The following is a 23,470-nucleotide window of genomic DNA, read 5'->3' on the forward strand; positions in this document are numbered from 1 at the left end:
AAATAAAAGGATGGGTTAGACGAAGTGTACAGTCGAGGAGGATCCAGTCGCTTTTCTAAAGAAAACTGTAAATGTTTAGTTCCACAGTCATCACAGAGTACAAACATTTCAAGTAAGAAGTAGGTTCCTAATCGCTTAGAGAGAAAGTAAAACAAATGCAAATTACTTACCTTCATGCAAGTCAACATTTGCAGTATTATAAATAATTAATAGACTGTTTTTGTAAGATAAAAAAATAGGATTATCTTGTATCTCAGAACAGTGGCTTAAGGAAATTCAACTTAATTTTTTCACACCTAATGAGTGCGTTCTGGCAGCTATAATGAGCAGGAATGGGAGAGAAAATGGGGGTTGCAATAATTCTCATACAATAAATAAAAGTTTCTAAAATAGTTGTAAGCTCATACTCTGAATTAAATTGAGTATTTAGTTGTATAAGAGTGATAGAACAGAATGTCATAATTGTCAGTTTGTATGGATCTCCAAACAGTGATGTTAATTTATTTTTTGAGAAATTTGAACAAATTATGAGAAAAACTCAAAACTAATATTGCAGTATGTGCTGATTTCAACATAAAGTTGTCCAGCTCAAACCAGCCCAACTCAAAAATAATTTTAAACTTACTCAAATCATTAAGGCAATGTTGGACTAACAGTAGCCCAACATGTTGGAATGTTTGTTTGGACAATATTGTAGTTAATTTCTCAAGAAAGCTATACATTGTTAGCATAGCAGATGAATATATTGCAGATCATTATACACTACTCCTCACATACCACTATGAACAACTAGATAGTGATTATATGACTACAAATAAGAAGCCAAGCATGACATGGATTAGAGGTCAGAAAGAGGAATGTATTAAGTAATTCACAGACTACCTTAGACTGCCTGGGACATTGTTTATGAAGTTGATGTAGATAATCATCTGTTGAAACTCTCTTCAATAAAATCTTGAAGATGTATATTGATTTATGGTACTCTTGCTCACCACCGAAAAGGAACAGTTTTAAACCAAACAAAAATGTCAAGACCTTAAATAGTCACTAATGATGTTGCTAGTATTAGGGAGAAAATTCTTTCACTATACAAGATGTGTAAAATTAATTGCAAAGATTGTATGGAGCAATATGACATACTTCATAAAGTTTAACTGAAATGTAAAAAAATATTATAAAGCAGAACTTATGCTTGTCAAACAAGTTGCCTATAAAAATTACGTAGCAGGATCTCCATATATATATATATATATATATATATATATATATATATATATATATATATATATATATATATATATATATATATATATATATATAGCTGCCTGGGGTTGTTGTTATTGTTGTTTTTGTGGCCTTCAGTCCAGAGATTGGTTTGATGCAGCTCTCCATGCTACTCTATACTGTGCAAGCTTCTTCATCTCCCAGTACCTACTGCAACCTACATCCTTCTGAATCTGCTTAGTGTATTCATCTCTTGGTCTCCCTCTACGATTTTTACACTACACGCTGCCCTCCAATACTAAATTGGCGATCCCTTGATGCTTCAGAACATGTCCTACCAACCGATCCCTTCTTCTGGTCAAGTTGTGCCACAAACTTCTCTTCTCCCCAATCCTATTCCATACTTCCTCATTAATTATGTGATCTACCCATCTAATCTTCAGCATTCTCTTGTAGCACCACATTTCGAAAGCTTCTATTGTTTTCTTGTCCAAACTATTTATCGTCCATGTTTCACTTCCATACATGGCTACACTCCATACAAATACTTTCAGAAATGACTTCCTGACACTTAAATCTATACTCGATGTTAACAAATTTCTCTTCTTCAGAAACGCTCTCCTTGCCATTGCCAGTCTACATTTTATATCCTCTCTACTTCGAACATCATCAGTTATTTTGCTCCTCAAATAGCAAAACTCCTTTACTATTTTAAGTGTCTCATATCCTAATCTAATTCCCTCAGCATCACCCAACTTAGTTCGACTACATTCCATTATCCTCGTTTTGCTTTTGTTGATGTTCATCTTATATCCTCCTTTCAAGACATTATTCATTCCATTCAACTGCTCTTCCAAGTCCTTTGCTGTCTCTGACAGAATTACAATGTCATCGGCGAACCTCAAAGTTTTTATTTCTTCTCCATGGATTTTAATACCTACTCCAAATTTTTCCTTTGTTTCCTATACTGCTTGCTCAATATACAGATTGAATAACATCGGTGAGAGGCTACAACCCTGCCTTACTCCCTTCCCAACCACTGCTTCCCTTTCATGTCCCTCGACTCTTATAACTGCCATCTGGTTTCTGTACAAGTTGTAAATAGCCTTTCGCTCCCTGTATTTTACCCCTGCCACCTTTAGAATTTGAAAGAGAGTATTCCAATCAACATTGTCGAAAGCTTTCTCCAAGTCTACAAATGCTAGAAACGTATGTTTACATTTCCTTAATCTTTCTTCTAAGATAAGTCGTAAGGTCAGTATTTCCTCACGTGTTCCAGTATTTCTACGGAATCCAAACTGATCTTCCCCGAGGTCGGCTTCTACTAGTTTTTCCATTCGTCTGCAAAGAATTCGTGTTAGTATTTTGCAGCTGTGGCTTATTAAACTGATTGTTCGGTAATTTTCACATCTGTCAACACCTGCTTTCTTTGGGATTGGAATTATTATATTCTTCTTGTAGTCTGAGGGTATTTCGCCTGTCTCATACATCTTGCTCACCAGATGGTAGAGTTTTGTCAGGACTGGCTCTCCCAAGGCCGTCAGTAGTTCCAATGTAATGTTGTCTACTCCGGGGGTCTTGTTTCGACTCAGGTCTTTCAGTGTTCTGTCAAACTCTTAACGCAGTATCGTATCTCCCATTTCAGCTTCATCTACATCCTCTTCCATTTCCTGGGGTATTATAACATAAAAATCCACTTACACCCAAATTAAAGAAGTTCTCCTTGAGCCAGAGGAGCTCAATAAATACTTTCCTACCATAGTAAATGAATTAAAATCTAAAGTAAACCAGTCGAAAAACATGGGCTGCTGCTGGCTATGTTACTACACAATAACAAGAACGATACATATTATTTGAAAACCATAGCTTTTGTTATGAATAAATGCCTTGAATTTGGAGTTTTCCCTGACCAGCTCAAAATTTCAGAAGTTATACCTATAAACAAAGAGCGGGAAACGTATTTCCCTGAGAACCACAGACCAGTGGCTACTGCTACATTTTTTTCCAAATTCTTTGAAGCAATTTTTCGCATACAGCTTTGTAACTCCTTTGAAAAACAAAAGCTTCTGTGTAGTTGACAGCATGGGTTTCGACAAGGAAAATATAATAGTTATGCAGTTCTTGAAATTGTTGCTCAGACATTAACTGGAACTGAAAATAAGAGTAGGGTCTCTCTTGAGCTAAGTGATTTCAGTAAGGATTGTGACTGTATCCCCTAAGACACATTATTAACCAAACTATGGAATCCAGAATGCAATTTTCACTCTACAGCGGGGTGGGCGCTGATATGAAACTTCCTGGCAGATTAAAACTGTGTGCCCGACCGAGACTCGAATCCGGGCCCTTTGCCATTTTTGGGCAAGTGCTCTGCCATCTGAGCTACCCAAGCACGACTCACGCCCCATCCTCACAGCTTCACTTTGCCAGTACTTCGTCTCCTACCTTCCAAACTTTACAGAAGCTGCCTTCTGAACATTCCCCAGGCTGTAGCTAAGCCATGTCTCCACAATGTCCTTTCTTTTAGGAGTGCTAGTTCTGCATGGTTCGCAGAAGAGCTTCTTTTAAGTTTGGAAGGTAGGGGACGAGGTACTGGCAGAAGTGAAGCTGTGAGGACGGGACGTAAGTCGTGCTTGGGTAGCTCAGATGGTAGAGCACTTGCCTGCGGAAGGCAAAGGTCCCGAGTTCGAGTCTTGGTCCGGCAAACAGTTTTAATGTGCTAGGAAGTTTCAAACTACAGTATTATGGAAAAATAATACAGCACTAGAAATACTTAATTATTATCTAAATAGCAGGAGGAAATTTATGTCAACTCAAAGTGGGCATTCTTACGTGAAGAAAATCACTTCTGGTGTACGTCAGGATCTGTCCTTGGACTGTTCTTTTTCATTGTTGCAATTAGTGATCTTCCACATTGTATTGTGCTTCAGTCAGTTATCTACTACAAAGCGCCACAATGTTAATGACCACACTCGGGATAGGTTAAGGTTATGCCAAAAGTCACAGGACACCCATTCCTCAACACTAAACTGTTTCACATCTAATACACTACTGTGCAATAAAACGCAGCACTATATAAAGACATAGAGACCAAATTTGTAAAACTACTTGCAATATATATTAATTCCAAACTAATGAGTTTCCTTTAATTTACGTCTATGGTCACAATCTTTTCTGTTTAACAGATTACCGGTTTCGGTCTTTAATGACCATCATCAGATCTGTCTAATAAAATCAAAGTCCTAATGCACTGCACTTTGATTTTATTAGACAGATCTGATGATGGTCATTAAAGACCGAAAACGGTAATCTGTTAAACAGAAAAGATTGTTACCATAGACGTAAATTAAAGGAAATTGATTACATATACGGGTCACTGTGTTTTTTCGCGACGATGTAGCAGCTTGTGAAATCCAAACTAATGTGTCAACTCCATATTAATTATGTCTGCAGAAAGATATCAAGGGTGTGCTGTCTCATATGGAAATTATCCAATATAATAAGAAAGGAATATTTCAGAATTGCTTACTTTGGACTTTTTCAATCTCACATATCCTATGGGCTGTTGTTATGTGGTTACTAATATCAAGTCAATGATGTATCATTGATTCAAAAAAAGGTGCTATGAATAGTGATTAAAACTCGTCCAAGGGAACATTGCCGCCCTTTATTCGATAAGACCAAAATAAGAACAGTAATAAAATCCTTATATCTATGCTTCCCTGGTAGATGCAAACAACAACATAGCAGATTTCGACACCAGAGTGAACATACACTATCATGACACTAGAAATAACACGAGTATTGACATATCTAGACATAGGCTGACAGAAACGGCAACTCTCACAAAGTAAACTGTTTGAAATTTTTTAATAAACTGTCACATTCTGCAATGAATAACCTTCCAATAACTTTAAAAATAAGTTGTATAAATGGTTAAAAAGCAGTTCATTATGAAGTTTAAGAGAAGTCTTGGATACTAGTGGTCTAAGAATTGGGTTTCACGATAAGGATTACAATTCTGTACAATAGGTTAATATAGGATAAATTATTTGCACATGCATTGCGAACAGCAATTAATATAGTGATTGCTGTTATATATCAGTGTGAAGCCCATTACGATACATGTGGTCAAGGGGTAATAAAAAAGCTAAATCATGCCAGAACTTGTGGCAGAGTATCTGCAGCACTCTTAAGTGGCGTAACACGTTCTACATGTACAGTTTAATTCCTTGCTGGTAGCTGAAATTTCAGATTACTTGGAGATGTTATTTCGATGATCTGGTAAGGTCTAATGGATCTCGTCAGAATCTTCTTTGTTTTACCCTTTGGCGTGTGGAAACTCATCTTTAAGACCCACTGATAGATTCTTTACTGTCGTATCATCTGGTTGAAGTGATCGCTGTATCAAGCATAAATCTAAAGATACCAGTCTCTGAAAGCTGGCCCCGACTTTGACCTACGTCAGTAAGGGGCCTGAAGATGGAGTAACGTTTGTGCAGATAAAACAACAATGGCAATTTTGAATGTATGAAAGGTGTTTTTGATTGGACATTCTGTAATCCTTTCCAGTCAATGTTAGGTTCTGTTGAAGAAGGGGGCAGCACTCAAGGTCTGGTGTCTGTAGATTGTTGACACAGACATCCCTCATCACTTGCCATAAAATACACTCCTGGAAATGGAAAAAAGAACACATTGACACCAGTGTGTCAGACCCACTATACTTGCTCCGGACACTGCGAGAGGGCTGTACAAGCAATGATCACAGGCACGGCACAGCGGACACACCAGGAACCGCGGTGTTGGCCGTCGAATGGCGCTAGCTGCGCAGCATTTGTGCACCGCCGCCGTCAGTGTCAGCCAGTTTGCCGTGGCGTACGGAGCTCCATCGCAGTCTTTAACACTGGTAGCATGCCGCGACAGCGTGGACGTGAACCGTATGTGCAGTTGACGGACTTTGAGCGAGGGCGTATAGTGGGCATGCGGGAGGCCGGGTGGACGTACCGCCGAATTGCTCAACACGTGGGACGTGAGGTCTCCACAGTACATCGATGTTGTCGCCAGTGGTCGGCGGAAGGTGCACGTGCCCGTCGACCTGGGACCGGACCGCAGCGACGCACGGATGCACGCCAAGACCGTAGGATCCTACGCAGTGCCGTAGGGGACCGCACCGCCACTTCCCAGCAAATTAGGGACACTGTTGCTCCTGGGGTATCGGCGAGGACCATTCGCAACCGTCTCCATGAAGCTGGGCTACGGTCCCGCACACCGTTAGGCCGTCTTCCGCTCACGCCCCAACATCGTGCAGCCCGCCTCCAGTGGTGTCGCGATAGGCGTGAATGGAGGGACGAATGGAGACGTGTCGTCTTCAGCGATGAGAGTCGCTTCTGCCTTGGTGCCAATGATGGTCGTATGCGTGTTTGGCGCCGTGCAGGTGAGCGCCACAATCAGGACTGCATACGACCGAGGCACACAGGGCCAACACCCGGCATCATGGTGTGGGGGAGCGATCTCCTACACTGGCCGTACACCACTGGTGATCGTCGAGGGGACACTGAATAGTGCACGGTACATCCAAACCGTCATCGAACCCATCGTTCTACCATTCCTAGACCGGCAAGGGAACTTGCTGTTCCAACAGGACAATGCACGTCCGCATGTATCCCGTGCCACCCAACGTGCTCTAGAAGGTGTAAGTCAACTACCCTGGCCAGCAAGATCTCCGGATCTGTCCCCCATTGAGCATGTTTGGGACTGGATGAAGCGTCGTCTCACGCGGTCTGCACGTCCAGCACGAACGCTGGTCCAACTGAGGCGCCAGGTGGAAATGGCATGGCAAGCCGTTCCACAGGACTACATCCAGCATCTCTACGATCGTCTCCATGGGAGAATAGCAGCCTGCATTGCTGCGAAAGGTGGATATACACTGTACTAGTGCCGACATTGTGCATGCTCTGTTGCCTGTGTCTATGTGCCTGTGGTTCTGTCAGTGTGATCATGTGATGTATCTGACCCCAGGAATGTGTCAATAAAGTTTCCCCTTCCTGGGACAATGAATTCACGGTGTTCTTATTTCAATTTCCAGGAGTGTAGTAAGAAAGGAATATTTCAGAATTGCTTACTTTGGACTTTTTCAAACTCACATATCCTATGGGCTGTTGTTATGTGGTTACTAATATCTAGTCAATGATGTATCATTGATTCAAAAAAAGGTGCTATGAATAATGATTAAGACTCGTCCAAGGGAACATTGCCGCCCTTTATTCGATAAGACCAAAATAAGAACAGTAATAAAATGCTTATATCTATGCTTCCCTGGTAGATGCAAACAACAACATAGCAGATTTCGACACCAGAGTGAACATACACTATCATGACACTAGAAATAACACGAGTATTGACATTTCTAGACATAGGCTGACAGAAACGGCAACTCTCACAAAGTAAACTGTTTGAAATTTTTTAATAAACTGTCACATTCTGCAATGAATAACCTTCCAATAACTTTAAAAATAAGTTGTATAAATGGTTAAAAAGCAGTTCATTCTGAAGTTTAAGAGAATTCTTGGATACTAGTGGTCTACTAATTGGGTTTCACGATAAGGATTACAATTCTGTATAATAGGTTAATATAAGATAAATTATTTGCACATGCATTGCGAACAGTAATTAATATAGTGACTGCTGTTATATATCAGTGTGAAGCCCATTACGATACATGTTGTCAAGGGGTAATAAAAAAGCTAAATCATGCCAGCACTTGTGGCAGAGTATCTGCAGCACTCTTAAGTGGCGTAACACGTTCTACATGTACAGTTTAATTCCTTGCTGGTAGCTGAAATTTCAGATTACTTGGAGATGTTATTTCAATGATCTGGTAAGGTCTAATGGATCTCGTCAGAATCTTCTTTGTTTTACCCTTTGGCGTGTAGAAACTCATCTGTAAGACCCACTGATCGATTCTGTACTGTCGTATCATCTGGTTGAAGTGATCGCTGTATCAAGCATAAAACTACAGATACCAGTCTTTGAAAGCTGGCCCCTACTTTGACCTACGTCAGTAAGGGGCCTGAAGATGGAGTAACGTTTGTGCAGATAAAACAACAATTTGAATTTTGAATGTATGAAAGGTGTTTTTGATTGGACATTCTATAATCCTTTCCAGTCAATGTTTGGTTCTGTTGGTTGTTTCCCACCTCTGGTTCAGTGAAGAAGGGGCCAGCACTCAAGGTCTGGTGTCTGTAGATTGTTGACACAGACATCCCTCATCACTTGCCATAATAATCGAAAGAATCGCTGTGTCAAAATTGTATGGATATCAGTCACTGGTTCCTGGTTTCTATTTTGACTGGACCAGAGGTAGGAACCTTCCTACACGTCGGTCAGGGGCCTGAAGATGGCGTAATGTATCACCGAAACTGGTTGCTCAAATAAAATAACAACTGGAAATTTAGACCGCTGAAAGATGTTTTTATTCGAGATTCTATACTGAATCGCCGAGGACCCGCAAGCATCTATATAAAGGTTGACATACAGGGAATTGGTTTCGTTAGACTACTTGGAGACCATTTGGAGTGATTCATAGACTTCATGTTCCCAAATGATGGAATTTTTATGCATGACAATGTGCCATTTCACCGGGCCACAGCTGTTCGTGATTGGTTTGGAGTACATTCTGAACAATTTGAACGAATCATTTGGGCACCCATCGAACATTTATGGGGAATAATCGAGAGGTGACTTCGTGCAGAGAGTACTGCGCCTGCAGCACTTTCGCTATTATGGGCGGCTGTAGAGGCAGCATGGCTCAAGCTCAATATATCTGCAGGAGACTTCCAACGACTTGTTGAGGCCAAGCCACGTCGAGCAGCAGAGCACGTTACATGATTTCGTTTTTTCAATGCTTTCTTTGTGACCGGGCCGCTATTATGGCGTGAAGTGTCTTTCTCTGGTGTTTGCAAGTCAGCTATAGCATCTTTTCTGATGAAATAGCGTTATGACATGTGAAGTTGTCCCAATATATTTCACTGTGGAAATGTTAGTGATCGAAACCTATTGTTATTTAATATACTGTGAGACAGCCCAGTGTTATGTAATAAAACAGGTAGCTTGTCCATCACTTTATTTTCACATAAAGGTTTAAGCCCATCACATAATGATTACTTGGAACTGAATACAAGGAAATTATGAAGTCTATGAAACGCTTAAGAAAATCTTCATAGATAAATGGCTAAACAAAAGATAATAGATGGTAGAGTACATGAACAACGTTCTAGGAAAGCAGTGACAGTAATTTAGTTTGAATAGCCGTCGAGAGGGGCACTACCGACTATAGTTTTAGAAAATAGTGCCGATCGAGGCAGAGAAAGCATTTTGTGCTCTAGAATTTTGCCGTTGCCAGTCGGAAGTGTAAGTAAAAAGACCTTTCCATTCAAAAGTTTTACAAGATACCACCAATTAACTAGGGCACTCTCACGTGGCACATGAAATTCTAAGTTGTGTGATATAAAATGTTCGGGCTGACCAGGCTAGTAATAACAGACAGTGGACCGTGTGAGGGACGTGATACTGCGAAGTTCCATAAAGCTTTCCTGTCGAGCTAGTGCACACCTCAACTTCCCTCAGCCAACGAGACTATGAGAATGAAACTTTGCCACTTCGCTCGATAGGCTGTGTCGCGGATGAAGGACAGCTTTTATGTTCCACATCTAGCAGCACAGAAACTCGAAGCTTTGTGACACCATATCGCAATAACTGTTCTTACCGTCACGAGTGACATACAGCGACGGGTCTCAGTGGAATGAGACTATCGGTCTAAACCTGTGTCGTGAGACGAAGGGTGGACACTCAGCACACTTATAAATATTGCACAAAAACGTTGAGAATTTGTCATCCACACACTGTATCATTTGTTTCGTTGGTATTGGATATTTATCTGTACCGATTCTTTCAAATTTATAAATACCCACTATTGTCACTTTCCTCACTCCGTCTTCAGGCCACGAATGGCCTACCGGGGCCATCCGACCGCCGTGTCATCCTGAGTGGAGGATGCGGATGGGAGGGGCGTGTGGTCAACACACCGCTCTCTCGGTAGTTATGATGGTATTCTTGACCGAAGCCGCTACTATTCGGGCGAGTAGCTCCTCAATTGGCATCAAGAGGCTGACTGCACCCCGAAAAATAGCAACAGTGTATGGCGGCCCGGATGGTCACCCATCCAATTGCCGACCACGCCCGACAGCGCTTAACTTCGGTGGTCTCACGGCAACCGTTGTATCCACTGCGGCAAGGGTCACTTCCTTCTCTGATTGTAAATTTCAAGAAGTCTGAATTTTTCCATGGCTTCTTTCATGTTGTTTTCATTCTATCTGCGTGCTGACTTTTCCATCAGTTAAAGAGCAAAATCGTTAAAATATAAGTTTTTAAGCCACTTGTGTGTGTGTGTGTGTGTGTGTGTGTGTGTGTGTGTGAATTCCTAAGGGACGAAACTGCTGTGGTCATCGGTCCCTTGGTCCCTAGACTTACTCACTACTTAACTAACTTAAGCGAACTTACGCTAAGAACAACACACACACCCATGCCCAAGGGAGCACTCGAACCACCGGCGGGATGGGCCGCGCAGTACGTGACAGCGCCGCAAACCGCTCGGCCACTCCGTGCGACTGTGCCACATGTTGGGCCGGTGCAATGGAAAATTCTTTTGACCGATATGATCCGGTCATACTGCTGTGTTAATTTAACATTCCTATCGTTAATATTTGGGATAGATGTTTTCTTAGTCTCCAATACAGAGAACAATATCTGATATATCTAAATGTATAATAAACATGAAATGTTTCTTACGGTACTTGCGAAGAAGACACTTACTCCATAGTGAAGTTCTTCCACTGTAAAACTTACGAAGGCGCGCTGAAACGTAATACCACCGAATATTTACGTGATAATTCTTAAAGCTTTCTAAACAAAGCAAATGTAATTAACATTCTACATATTTATTCTTCATGTCTGCATATCTATTTGTCAACCTAGTCACCCTGGCGACGAACACATTTCTCCCAACGAGAGACTAGTTTCTTAATACCTTCAGCGTAGAATGTTTGACTTTGTTGACGGAGCCAGCCGGCCGCGGTGGCCGAGCGGTTCTAGGCGCTTCAGCCCGGAACCGCGCGACTGCTACGGTCGCAGGTTCGAATCTGCCTCGGGCATGGATGTGTGTGATGTCCTTAGGTTAGTTAGGTTTAAGTACTTCTAAGTTCTAGGGGACTGATGACCTGAAATGTTAAGTCCCATAGTGCTCGGTGCCATTTGACGGAGCCACAACCTCACCTCTACTTGCATCACATCATCGCTGTCAAAGGGAAGTCCTCGAAGGTGTTTCGGAGACCGATTAAAATTGTTTGGGGCAGGTCAAGACATCATGGAGGACGATCGATGACAGTGTTCCCAAGGCGTCGCATTATTACAGATGTCGCAGAGCTCGTGTGAGGTGTGGCATTGTCATACTGAAGGAGAGTTTCCTCCATGTGTGGACGAACTCTTCGAATTCGAAACATGATTACAATGGACGGTTTCTCACGCAGCGACATCGATACGCTAGACACCGCCACATTACAATCTACGATTCGGAGCCCTCTAGCGACAGAAGGCTGCAAATGTATAGATACAAAGAATGAAGATGAAGAATGTTAGTAACGTTTTGTTTCATTTAAAAAGTTTTTCACATAAAAAAAATTCGGTGGCATCGCTTCTCAGCATGCATTCGTGCTAGGATCAGGTAAGTTGTAGTCGCTCCAAAACGCACAGTTGTTTTAAAACAATATCACATACTCCTTCGGTCCGAAAAATTTCGAGACTGCAGTAATAAAAAATAGAGAAACGTTAAGATGGTCGTTTTAATGCTTCGGATGTTCTAGATAGTCTCTCCCATGTGAGTGAAAAACACAGGACATTTATACAGTCGCTCGTCGCATTGGTCTGCATGTCGCAGCGTTGACCCTGTATGTGAGTTTCTGCACATTGTCGTTTTGTGGTAGGTGCATATTGATAACACCAAGTGTCTTCACCTGTGATTATTTTCTCCTGAAAAAATTTAAAATACCGGGTGATCAAAAAGTCAATATAAATTTGAAAACGTAATAAACCACGGAATAATGTAGATAGAGAGGTAAAAATTGACACACATGCTTGGAATGACATGGGGTTTTAATAGAACAAAAAAACAAAGGTCACAAAATGTCGAACAGATGGCGCTGGACAGAAAAACCGCTACCGTGACGGGTGAGAGGTACGCCGATCTGTTACAGAATCGCATCATCCCCAGCCTGACTGATAAACACCTGCTGGAACGTACGATGTTTATGCAGAATGGTGCTCCACCCCATGTTGCCAGACGCGTGAAAGATCTCTTGCGCGCGTCGTTTGGTGATGATAGTGTGCTCAGCCGCCACCCTAGTCATGCTTTGCCTCCTAGGTCCCCAGACCTCAGTCCGTGTGATTATTGGCCTTGGGGTTGGTTACCTGAAGTCGCAAATGTATCGTGATCGACCGACATCTCTAGGGATGCTGAAAGACAACATCCGACGCCAATGCCTCACCATAACTCCGGACATGCTTTACAGTGCTGTTCAAAACATTATTCCTCGACTACAGCTATTGTTGAGGAATGATGGTGGACATCTTGAGCTTTCCTTGTAAAGAACATTATTTTTACTTTGTCTTACTTTGTTATGCTGATTATTGCTATTCTGATCAGATGAAGCGCCATCTGTCGGACATTTTTTCGACTTTTGTATTTTTTGGTTCTAATAAAACCCCATATCATTCCAAGCATGTGTGTGAATTTTTACCTCTCTATCTACATTATTCTGTGATTTATTCAGTTTTCAAATGTATACTGAATTTTTGATCACCCAGTACGTTGTGATTTTCTGTCAAGACGCAACAGGCCTTCACAAACTTTTACTTTTGTTTAGAGGTCATGGTGTGTGGGATAAACATTGCTCATTTTTCTCTTCTTCAAAACATTCTCCATAATGTCTTAAACGCTTGATTTAGAGATGTTGTTCTATTGGAATTTGTATATATTGACGTTGATACAACACGGCCGCACGTCTCCTGTTTGACACTGCCTGCTCACAAAGACTGGTCGAGTGCTCATCTGTTGCTTACATTTGTTACTTCAGGCTGCCACCGCAGGTATTGCGCTGGAGTTGCTTACACGCCAGGAATAAAATCGACCTCGGAAATTTCTGGAGGGACGTTTTAAGCGGAGACGTTCATGAAAAACACACACATTACAAAAATGTATCAAAGCCACAATTTTGAAGATACGGCAGTGAAATTTTGTACCATGCTTTACATGAAATTAACAAATTTACTGTTATGTTCCTTGGATTTTATATATTTAACTTTTTTATGGAATTAAAAAAAATTAAAAAAATACAATATGTACTCTTTTCTCAGAAACTACTCAAGAGATTTTTGCAAAATTTTCTCTTCTTAATCTCCTTGCACGTAGTAAAATTCTTTAATGAGGTTTTTGAATATATTGAATAGGAGTATTTTAAAAATTTCTTAACTATAATTCTGTAAGTACAATATAAAATTCATGCAAAATTCCGAGCATTTATTTCATATCACAGCTTGCAAGTTTACTAATGAGGCAAAATTTACTGGGCATTTAGAAATAAGTGTAGAGAATTCATTAATCTGTCCTTCATAGATTTTGAGAAAAAGATCCATGAACTTTAAAAAAACATAATTTTCAGGAAATGCATTTTAAAGTTCAACCTAATGTTTGTATTTCTGTCACCTATTCAGAAAGTCCCAGATTTATATTCACGATTCTCTTTCATTTTAAGGTTGTGGTTTCTTGTTTTCAGCCTTCTTTCCTTTACCACGCCTTCAACTATCTATGCAGCTGCAGAGAGGCGCTGTAAATCTACTTTTCTCAAGACGTCTTGAGTGAAATTTCCTATCTTAAAGCCCCTTCTCCCTAATATCTTCATCGTCCCTATGTTCCCTTTATCAAATACGACAACTGCATCCTAAGTTGCAGTTATGGAAACTGTATCAGATCAAAATATGATTTTAGGGAATCGTTTCCATTTGAGTGAATTCAGAGACTCATTTCGAATCTGGGTTTTGCCATTAAGACACTTTTTTAAAGGTCCAGGATCGGCCACAAACTAGTAAGTGGGCTTTACAACTTCCAGGATACAGTTCGGAAGCCTCTCCTTGTGAATGAGTTTTATCTCTGTGAAGCTGTAGTTGTTGAAGTGTTGCTTCAAAAAGTGGTTGCGGTGGGAAGGTCGCGTCACACATTTTATTACTTTTCATGCACTTCAGATGCGATTTCATCACTGAAGCTTTGAGAACGCATTGTCAATGAATATCTATATAAATAAACAAGTAAAAGATATTTTGGTAAAAATCATGTATCTCCGAAGGAAGGCCGGAAGAAAGTTCGGGCATAGCGTCCCGTCGACATCGAGAACATCAGAGACGGAGCACAAGCTCGAATTGTATCGAAGATGAGGAAGGGAATCGGCTGTGGCCTTCGAAAGGAACCATCCTGGCATTTGCTTGGAGCGATTTAGGGAAATCCCAAAACACCTAAATCTGGAAGGCCGAACGCGATTTTGAAGCGGTATTCTCCCGAATGCGGGTCCACTGCACCACCTCGCTTGATGTATCTCCGAAAGTCCATGGCCGAATACTTTCAACTTTTAACACTATGTTGAATTATAATACAGGCGTGTTTTAAGTACCTATTTGTTTGATACATGATGTATAATATAAATTAAGAGTTTGTGTAAGAACGTTTCACTATTATTAAATTTATAAACGTTGTATGTCACATTGATTTAAAAAAAAACACGCATTCTAAAGCCTACCCGTATTTCAGTACAACGATATGTTAGAATTTCAAAGCATTCAGTCAAAAAATTTCGGAGATTTACGATTAGGAACATTCACTGTTCCTGTGTAAGTACAAACGTCCGTTTCTTGAATACCTCAGAAAGTTTTTCATGAATTGCATCGAAATTTTGACACAACATTGCATTCGAATAATCGCGTGTTTTTAAACAAGTACTGTAATGCCATCTGGTGTATTTGTAATAAAAAGCGCAATGTTATAAAAATGTAAATGTTGTTCGTTCAAAATCGTTAATCTGCGATAGGTGTTGACCGACTGCTTTGAACTTGTGACGCAATGTTGAACTCTAATAGAGGCCTGTTTTGATGCGCCTAATTCTTTAGTGTGTGATATATTTATATCTTCTTGGAGTTTTTGTAACAACATTACCCTCATATTCCTATAGTGATAATTATAAATTTATGTGTTACATGTATTTAAGAAATAGATTTATAAACACGTGCGCATATAGAAATGGAACGACGTGTTAAGATTTCAAAGGAACCGGTCAAAAACTTCTGGAGATTTACGATCAGGAACATCAAAATTTCTGTATAAGTACAAACGTAGATATTCGTTTCTCAAAATCTCTAATCTCCGAAAGTTTTCCATGGATGGATTTGAAATTTTGACGCAACGTTGCATTCGAGTACTCAGTAGGTTTTAGTTCCTATTGGAACGTCATTTGACATGTGTCCAATTATTTGAAATAAAAAAGGAAACGTTTTACAAATATAAATGTTGATTTGTTCAAAATCGTTAATTTCCTAAAGTTCTTGACCGATTGCTTTGAATGCCTGAGATAACGTTGACTTCTATTACGGGCGTGTTTTTGGGTACTTACGGAGATGATAGATAAACTCCAGTGGAAGACTCTGCTGGAAAGACGCTCAGTAGCTCTGTACGGGCTTTTGTTAAAGTTTCGAGAACATACCTTCACCGAAGAGTCAAGCAGTATATTGCTCCCTCCTACGTATATCTTACGAAGATACCATGAGGATAAAATCAGAGAGATTAGAGCCCACACAGAAGCATACCGACAATCCTTCTTTCCACGAACAATACGAGACTGCAATACAAGGGAGAACCGATAGAGGTACCCTCCGCCACACACCGTCAGGTGGCTTGCGGAGTATGGATGTAGCTGTACTTAAATCTGTAATATAAGTATATCTTAACACAATTAATGTATAGATATTTGTATGTAAGATATGAAAGGAAATCATTGTAACCAAAGATCTCAAAAAGAACCTTTCCGATTCAGTTCAGATTTTAACACGTTGTATTGTATTGTATGTTAACCGTGGCCCTAGAAACGACGGAGGGGCTTCGTCCCCGCCGCAGCCGCAGCGGTCCACAACCCCACAACTACCGCAGTCCACTTTAACCCTCCGCCGCCCCACACCGAACCCAGGGTTATTCTGCGGTTCGGTCCCCGACGGACCCCCCAGGGAACGTTTCAAACCAGACGACTGTAACTCCTACGTTTGCGTGGTAGAGAAATGGTGGTGTGTGCGTACGTGGAGAACTAGTTTGCGCAGCAAACGCCGACATAGTGTAACTGAGGCGGAATATAGGGAACCAGCCCGCATTCGCCGAGGCAGATGGAAAACCGCCTAAAAACAATCCACAGACTGGCCCGGTCACCGGACATCGACAAAAATCCGCCGGGCGAATTCGTGCCAGGGACCAGGCGCTCTTTCCCGCCCAGAAAGCCGTCCGTTTGATCGCACGGCCAACCGGGCGGGCTTTTTACACGAGATTGTAATAAACGTTTACACACACACACACACACACATACACACACACACACACAGGGTGTTCCATTGATCGTGACCGGCCCAAATATCTCACGAAATGAGCGTCAAACGAAAAAACTACAAAGAACGTAACTTTTCTAGCTTGAAGGAGGAAACCAGATGGCGAGCTATGTGCCGGACATCCATCATGTTGGTAGTACATCGCCATTCTGTCATGCAGTGAAACATCTTGTAGTAACATCGTTAGAACATTACAAGGGAAATCAGCATACATTACACCATTTAGATTGCCATCGATAAAATGGGGGCCAATTATCCTTCTTGTCTAGCTTGAAGGAGGAAACCAGATGGCGAGCTATGTGCCGGACATCCATCATGTTGGTAGTACATCGCCATTCTGTCATGCAGTGAAACATCTTGTAGTAACATCGGTAGAACATTACAAGGGAAATCAGCATACATTGCACCATTTAGATTGCCATCGATAAAATGGGGGCCAATTATCCTTCCTCTCATAATGCCGCACCATACATTAACCCGCCAAGGCCACTCATGTTCCACTTGTCGCAGCCATCGTGGTTTATCCGTTGCCCAACAGTGCATATTATGCCGGTTTACGTTACCGCTGTTGATGAATGACACTTCGTCGCTAAATAGAAAGCATGCAAAAAATGTGTCATCGTCCCGTAATTCCTCTTGTGCCCAGTGGCCGAACTGTACACGACGTTCAAAGTCGTTGCCATGCAATTCCTGGTGCATATAAATATGATACGGGTGCAGTCGATGTTGATGTAGCATTCTCAACAACGACGTTTTTGAGATTCCCGATTCTCGCGCAATTTGTCTGCTACTGGTGTGCGGATTAGCGCGAAAGCAGCTAAACCACCTACTTGGGCATCATCATTTGTTGCAGGTCGTGGCTGACGTTTCACATGTGGCTGAACACTTCCTGTTTCCTTAAATAACGTAACTATCCGGCAACCGGTCCGGACACTTGGATGATGTCGTCCGGGATACGGAGCAGCATACACAGCACACGCCTGTTGGGCATTTTGATCACAATAGCCATACACCAACACGATAACGACCTTTCTGTAATTGGTAAACGGTCCATTTTAACACGGGTAATGTATCACGAAGGAAATACCATCCGCACTGGCGGAATGTTACGTGATACCACCTAATTATACGTTTGTGACTATTACAGTGCCATCTATCACAAAGCGAAAAAGTGGTACAACTAAAACATTTATATTTCTTTACGTGCTACACGAATATTAATAAAAAATGGGCGTGTCTATTAAAAAAAAACGCAGGTGATATCCGTTTGACCTATGGCAGCACCATCTAGCGGGCCAACCATAGCGCCACCTGGTTTCCCCCTTTAAGCTAGACGAGTTTCGTTCTTTGTAGTATTTTCGTTTGATGCTTACTTCGTGAGATATTTGGCCCGGTCACTATCAATGGACCACCCTCTATATACAGTTAGCAAATAGGAAAAAATCCTTATTTGCAGTAAAAATAGAAAAGGCTCAAGCTACGAGAGAGGGAGAAGGGAAGATGGATAGAGAGGTGGAAGGAAATGAACATAGCAAACGAGAAGAAGGTGACGAACAATGAGAGGGGGATGGAGGAGGAGGCGGACAAAGAAAGGGGAGGGGAAGCTGGACAGACACAGGGGGCAGAAGATGACTGATAGCCAGGTTGTCATACATATTAGAAAAACGTCCTGTTTCTTTTATTTCTTTTCCTTTTAAGTAGACTGAGTCACAGAAAATGTGACCGGTGCAGCTAGTTAAAAACATAATAATTTAAATGGGCTTCTTCACTGTAGTAATGCGATAGATGCTGTCATTATAACTAGAGTTTTAGGAAGAGCTCTTGTCCAATACACTCTACTGTGAAATACACCCCGCTCTACCCCTGGGGGATCACAGGGTCCCGGGTTCTATTGTCAGCCGGGTTGGGCATTTTCTCTGTCGGAGACTGGGTGTTTGTGTTGACCTCATCATTTCATCAGCAGCATCATTCGTGACAGTGACTAGATTGGACTGTGTAAAATAATGGGGTGTGAAAAGAATTGGGACATTGTACGGGTGCTGATGACCGCGCAGTTTAGCGCCCCACAAACCAAATATCATCATCATCTTCCCTTGGGTGTCTCTAAATTATATACGGAACAAAATCAGTTTGGATACCGTAGAATTGTTGGAACACGTGAGGCAATACTGACCCTACAACTGACCTTAGAAAATAGATTAAGGAAAGTCAAACCTACGTTTGTAGCATTCGTAGACTTAGAGAAAGCTTTTGACAATGTTGACTGGAATATTCTCTTTCAAATTCTAAAGGTGGCAGGGGTAAAATACAGGGAACGAAAAGCTATTTACAGTTTGTACAGAAACCAGATGGCAGTTGTAAGAGTCGAGGGACATGAAAGGGAAGCAGTGGTTGGGAAGGGACTGAGACAGGGTTGTAGCCTCTCCCCGTTGTAATTCAATCTGTATATTGAGCAAGCAGTAAAGGAAACAAAAGAAAAATTCGGAGTAGATATTAAAATCCATGGAGAAGAAATAAAAACTTTGAGGTTTGCCGATGACATTGTAATTCTGTCATAGGCAGAAAAGGACTTGGAAGAGCAGTTGAATGGAATGGACAGTGTCTTGAAGGGAGGATATAAGATGAACATCAACAAAAGCAAAACGAGGATAATGGAATGTAGTCGAATTAAGTCGGGTTATGCTAAGGGAATTAGATTAGGAAATGAGGCACTTAACGTAGTTAAGGACTTTTGCTATTTGGGGAGTAAAATAACTGATAATGGTCGAAGTAGAGAGGATATAAAATGTAGACTGGCAATGGCAAGGAAAATGTTTCTGAAGAAGAGAAAATTGTTAACATCGACTATAGATTTGAGTGTTAGGAAGTCGTTTCTGAAAGTGTTTGTATGGATTGTAGCCATGTTTGGAAGTGAAACGTTGACGATAAATAGTTTAGACAAGAAGAGTATAGAAGCTTTCGAAATGTGGTGCTACAGAAGAATGCTGTAGATTAGATGGGTAGATCACATAACTAATGGGGAGGTATTGAATAGAACTGGAGAGACGAGAAATTTGTGGCACAACTTGACTAGAAGAAGGGATCGGTTGGTAGCGTGGAGGACAAAAATCGCAGAGGGAGACCAAGAGATGAATACACTAAACAGATTCAGAAGGATGTAGGTTGCAGCAGGTACTATGAGATGAAGAACCTTGCACAGGATAAAGTAGCATGGAGAGGTGTATCAAACCAGTCTCAGGACTGAAGACCACAACAACAACATTCGTGTAGTAAGTAAAAAAATATGAACGTTTTAGTTGGACCACTTTTTTGGCTTTGTGATAGATGGCGTTGAAATGGTCACAAACATGTGGCTCACAATTTTAGATGAACAGTTGGTAACAGGTAGGTTATTTAAATTAAAATGCGGAACGTAGGTACGTTTGAACATTTTATATCGGTTGTTCCAATGTGATACATGTACCGTTGTGAACTTATCATTTCTGAGAACGCATGCTGTTACAGCGTGATTATTTGGAAATACCACATTAATGCAATAAATGCTCAAAATGATGTTCGTCAACCTCAATGCATTTGCCAATATATGTAACGACAATCCTCTCAACAGCGAGTAGTTCGCCTTCCGTAATGTTCGCACGTGGACTGACAATGCGCAGACGCATGTTGTCAGGCGTTGTCGGTGGATCACGATAGCAAATATTCTTCAACTTTCCCCATAGAATGAAATCCGGGGACGTCAGATCCGGTGAACTTGCGAGCCATGGTGTGGTGTTTCGACGACCAATCCACCTGTCATGAAATATGCTACTCATACCGCTTCAACCGCACGAGAGCGGACGTCCATTATGTTGGAAGTACATTCCAATTCTGTGATGCAATGAAACATCTTGTAGTAACTTGGGTAGAATATTACGTAGGAAATCAGCATACATTGCACCATTTAGATTGCCATCGATAAAATGGGGGCCAATTATCCTTCCTCTCAAATGCCGCACCATACATTAACCCGCCAAGGCCGCTCATGTTCCACTTGTCGCATCCATCGTGGGTTTTCCGTTGCCCAATAGTGCATATTATGCCGGTTTACGTTACCGCTGTTGGTGAATGACGCTTCGTCGCTAAATACAAATCGTGCAAAAAAATGGCTCTGAGCACTATGGGACTCAACATCTTAGGTCATAAGTCCCCTAGAACTTAGATCTACTTAAACCTAACTAACCTAATGACATCAAACACACCCATGCTCGAGGCAGGATTCGAACCTGCGACCGTAGCGGTCGTGCGGTTCCGGAGTGCAGCGCCACACGACGTTCAAAGTCGTCGCCATGCAATTCCTTGTGCATGGAAATATGGCACGGATGCAATCGATGTTGATGTAGTATTCTTAACACCGACGTTTTTGAGATTCCCGATTCTCGCGCAACTTGTCTGCTGCTGATGTGCGGATTAGCCGCGACAGCAGCTAAAACACCTACTTGGGCATCATCATTTGTTGCAGGTTTGGCTGACGTTTCACATGTAGCTGAACGCTTCCTGTTACCTTAAATAACGTTACTGTCCGGCGAACGGTGCGGACACTTCGATGATGTCGTCCAGGATACCGAGAAGCATACACAGCACACGCCTGTTGGGCATATTGATCACAATAGCCATACATCAACTCGATATCGACCTTTTCCGTAGTTGGTATACGGTCCACTTTAACAGGGGTAATGTATCACGAAGCAAATACCGTCTGCACTGGCGAAATGTTACGTGATACCAATCCCATCTGTCACAAAGCGAAAAATGTGGTCCAAGTAAAAGATTCGTATTTCTTTACGCACTACACGAATATGTCATAAAAATGGTGGTTCCTATTTTCAAAAAATTTTTTTGGTATCCGTTTGACCTATGGCAGCGCCATCTAGCGGGCCAACCATAGCGCCATCTGGTTTCCCCCTTTAAACTAGACGAGTTTCGTTTTTTGTAGTTTTTTCGTTTGATGTTTATTTCGTGAGATATTTGGCCCGGTCACTATCAATGGACCACCCTGTATATATATATACAGTTCGCAAATAGGAATAAACCCTTATTTGCAATAAAAATAGGAAAGACTCAAGCTGAGCGAGAGGGAGAAGGGAAGATGGATAGAGGTGTGGGAGGAAATGAACATAGCAAACGAGAAGAAGGTGACGAACAGTGAGAGGGGATTGGAGGAGGAGACGGACAAAGACATAGGTGGAGGAGCTGGACAGACACAGGGGGGAGAAGATGACTGATAGCCAGGTTGTCATACATATTACAAACATGTCCTTTTCCTTTTATTTCTTTTCCGTTTATATAGATTGAGTCACAGAAAATGTGGCCGGTGCAGCTAGTTAAAAAGAAAATCGAAAATTGATATTTTACGTCAATTTTAAGAACTGCGCCTCTTTTCTTAAATGGGTTTCTTCACTGTAGTGTGGCGATAGATGCTGTCACTATCACTTGAAAGAGCTCTTGTCCAGTACACTCCACTGTGAGATACTCCACTCTAACCCTGGGGGATCACAGGGCCCGGGGTTCTCTTGTCGGTCGGGTTGGGGGTTTTCTCTAAACTGAGACTGGGTGTTTGTATTGTCCTCATCATTTCATCGTCAGCATCATTCGTGACAGTGACTAGATTGGACTGTGTAAAATACTGGACTGTGTAAAGAATTGGGACTTTGTACGGGCGCTGGTGACCGCACAATTGAGCGCCCCATAAACCAAACATCATCATCATCTTCCCCTGAGTGTCTCTAAATTATATACGGAACTAAATTTTGTCATTATACTTACAGCCCGCTGCTTGTGCCCTCTTGTGTTGCAGGGTTGGTGGCGGCGCACCGCGAGGGCCTGGTGGCTTCGCTGGTGGGTGTGGAGGGCGGCCACGCGCTGGGCAACTCGCTGGCCGTGCTGCGCATGCTCTACGCGCTCGGCGTCCGCTACCTCACGCTGACGCACCTCTGCAGCACCGCGTGGTGAGCCGGCGCTCCACTGGCTGTCCGCCGCGCAAACTTCGTGCTCTGTTTTCCTTTGTGACAGCAAAAATGCACTTGACTGCAGAGAACATCCTTAAATGCCGCACTTCTGCCGTCGTAACAACAGCCCACTCCACTTCTTGTTAATACCTCACATACAGGTTTCGGGCATAGCCCATCATCAGGAAAACTTAAATTCATTGAAAAATAAGTAGCTATATTAGTTGAAAAACGATTAATACGGTGTATTTTGTTAATTTACGTCTATTGTAACGCTGGTGCTCAACTAATCATGTACTGACATTATAGATCACAACAATTCACTAGCAAGGGGAGGCCACCACGTTTGGAACGCGAATTTACTGCAAACTTCATACACTCGTAATACTCCATGAGGACAACAAAATGTGTAAGCAGTAGCGAGTATTTCTCAAGCGTTATTGAGAAAATCGCAAGATAATTTCGGTCTTCGAATATATATCTGTGCGTGGCCATTTTAACCATGAAGCGGCTGCGACAGAGTG

General features: G+C 41.8%; 1 protein-coding gene across 1 annotated transcript in view; it reads left to right on the forward strand.

Moving 5' to 3' along the window:
* The window catches only part of LOC126176286 (dipeptidase 1-like), a 148,739-nt gene extending 125,789 nt beyond the window's left edge, over positions 1 to 22,950 (forward strand). Inside the window, exon 4 of the mRNA XM_049923436.1 lies at positions 22,796 to 22,950. Within this exon, the coding sequence (XP_049779393.1) occupies positions 22,796 to 22,950 (155 nt within the window). The remainder of the gene's footprint in view (positions 1 to 22,795) is intronic.
* The last annotated feature ends 520 nt before the right edge of the window (positions 22,951 to 23,470 follow it).

Source organism: Schistocerca cancellata, chromosome 3 (genome assembly GCF_023864275.1).
Source record: "Schistocerca cancellata isolate TAMUIC-IGC-003103 chromosome 3, iqSchCanc2.1, whole genome shotgun sequence".
NCBI lineage: Eukaryota > Metazoa > Arthropoda > Insecta > Orthoptera > Acrididae > Schistocerca > Schistocerca cancellata.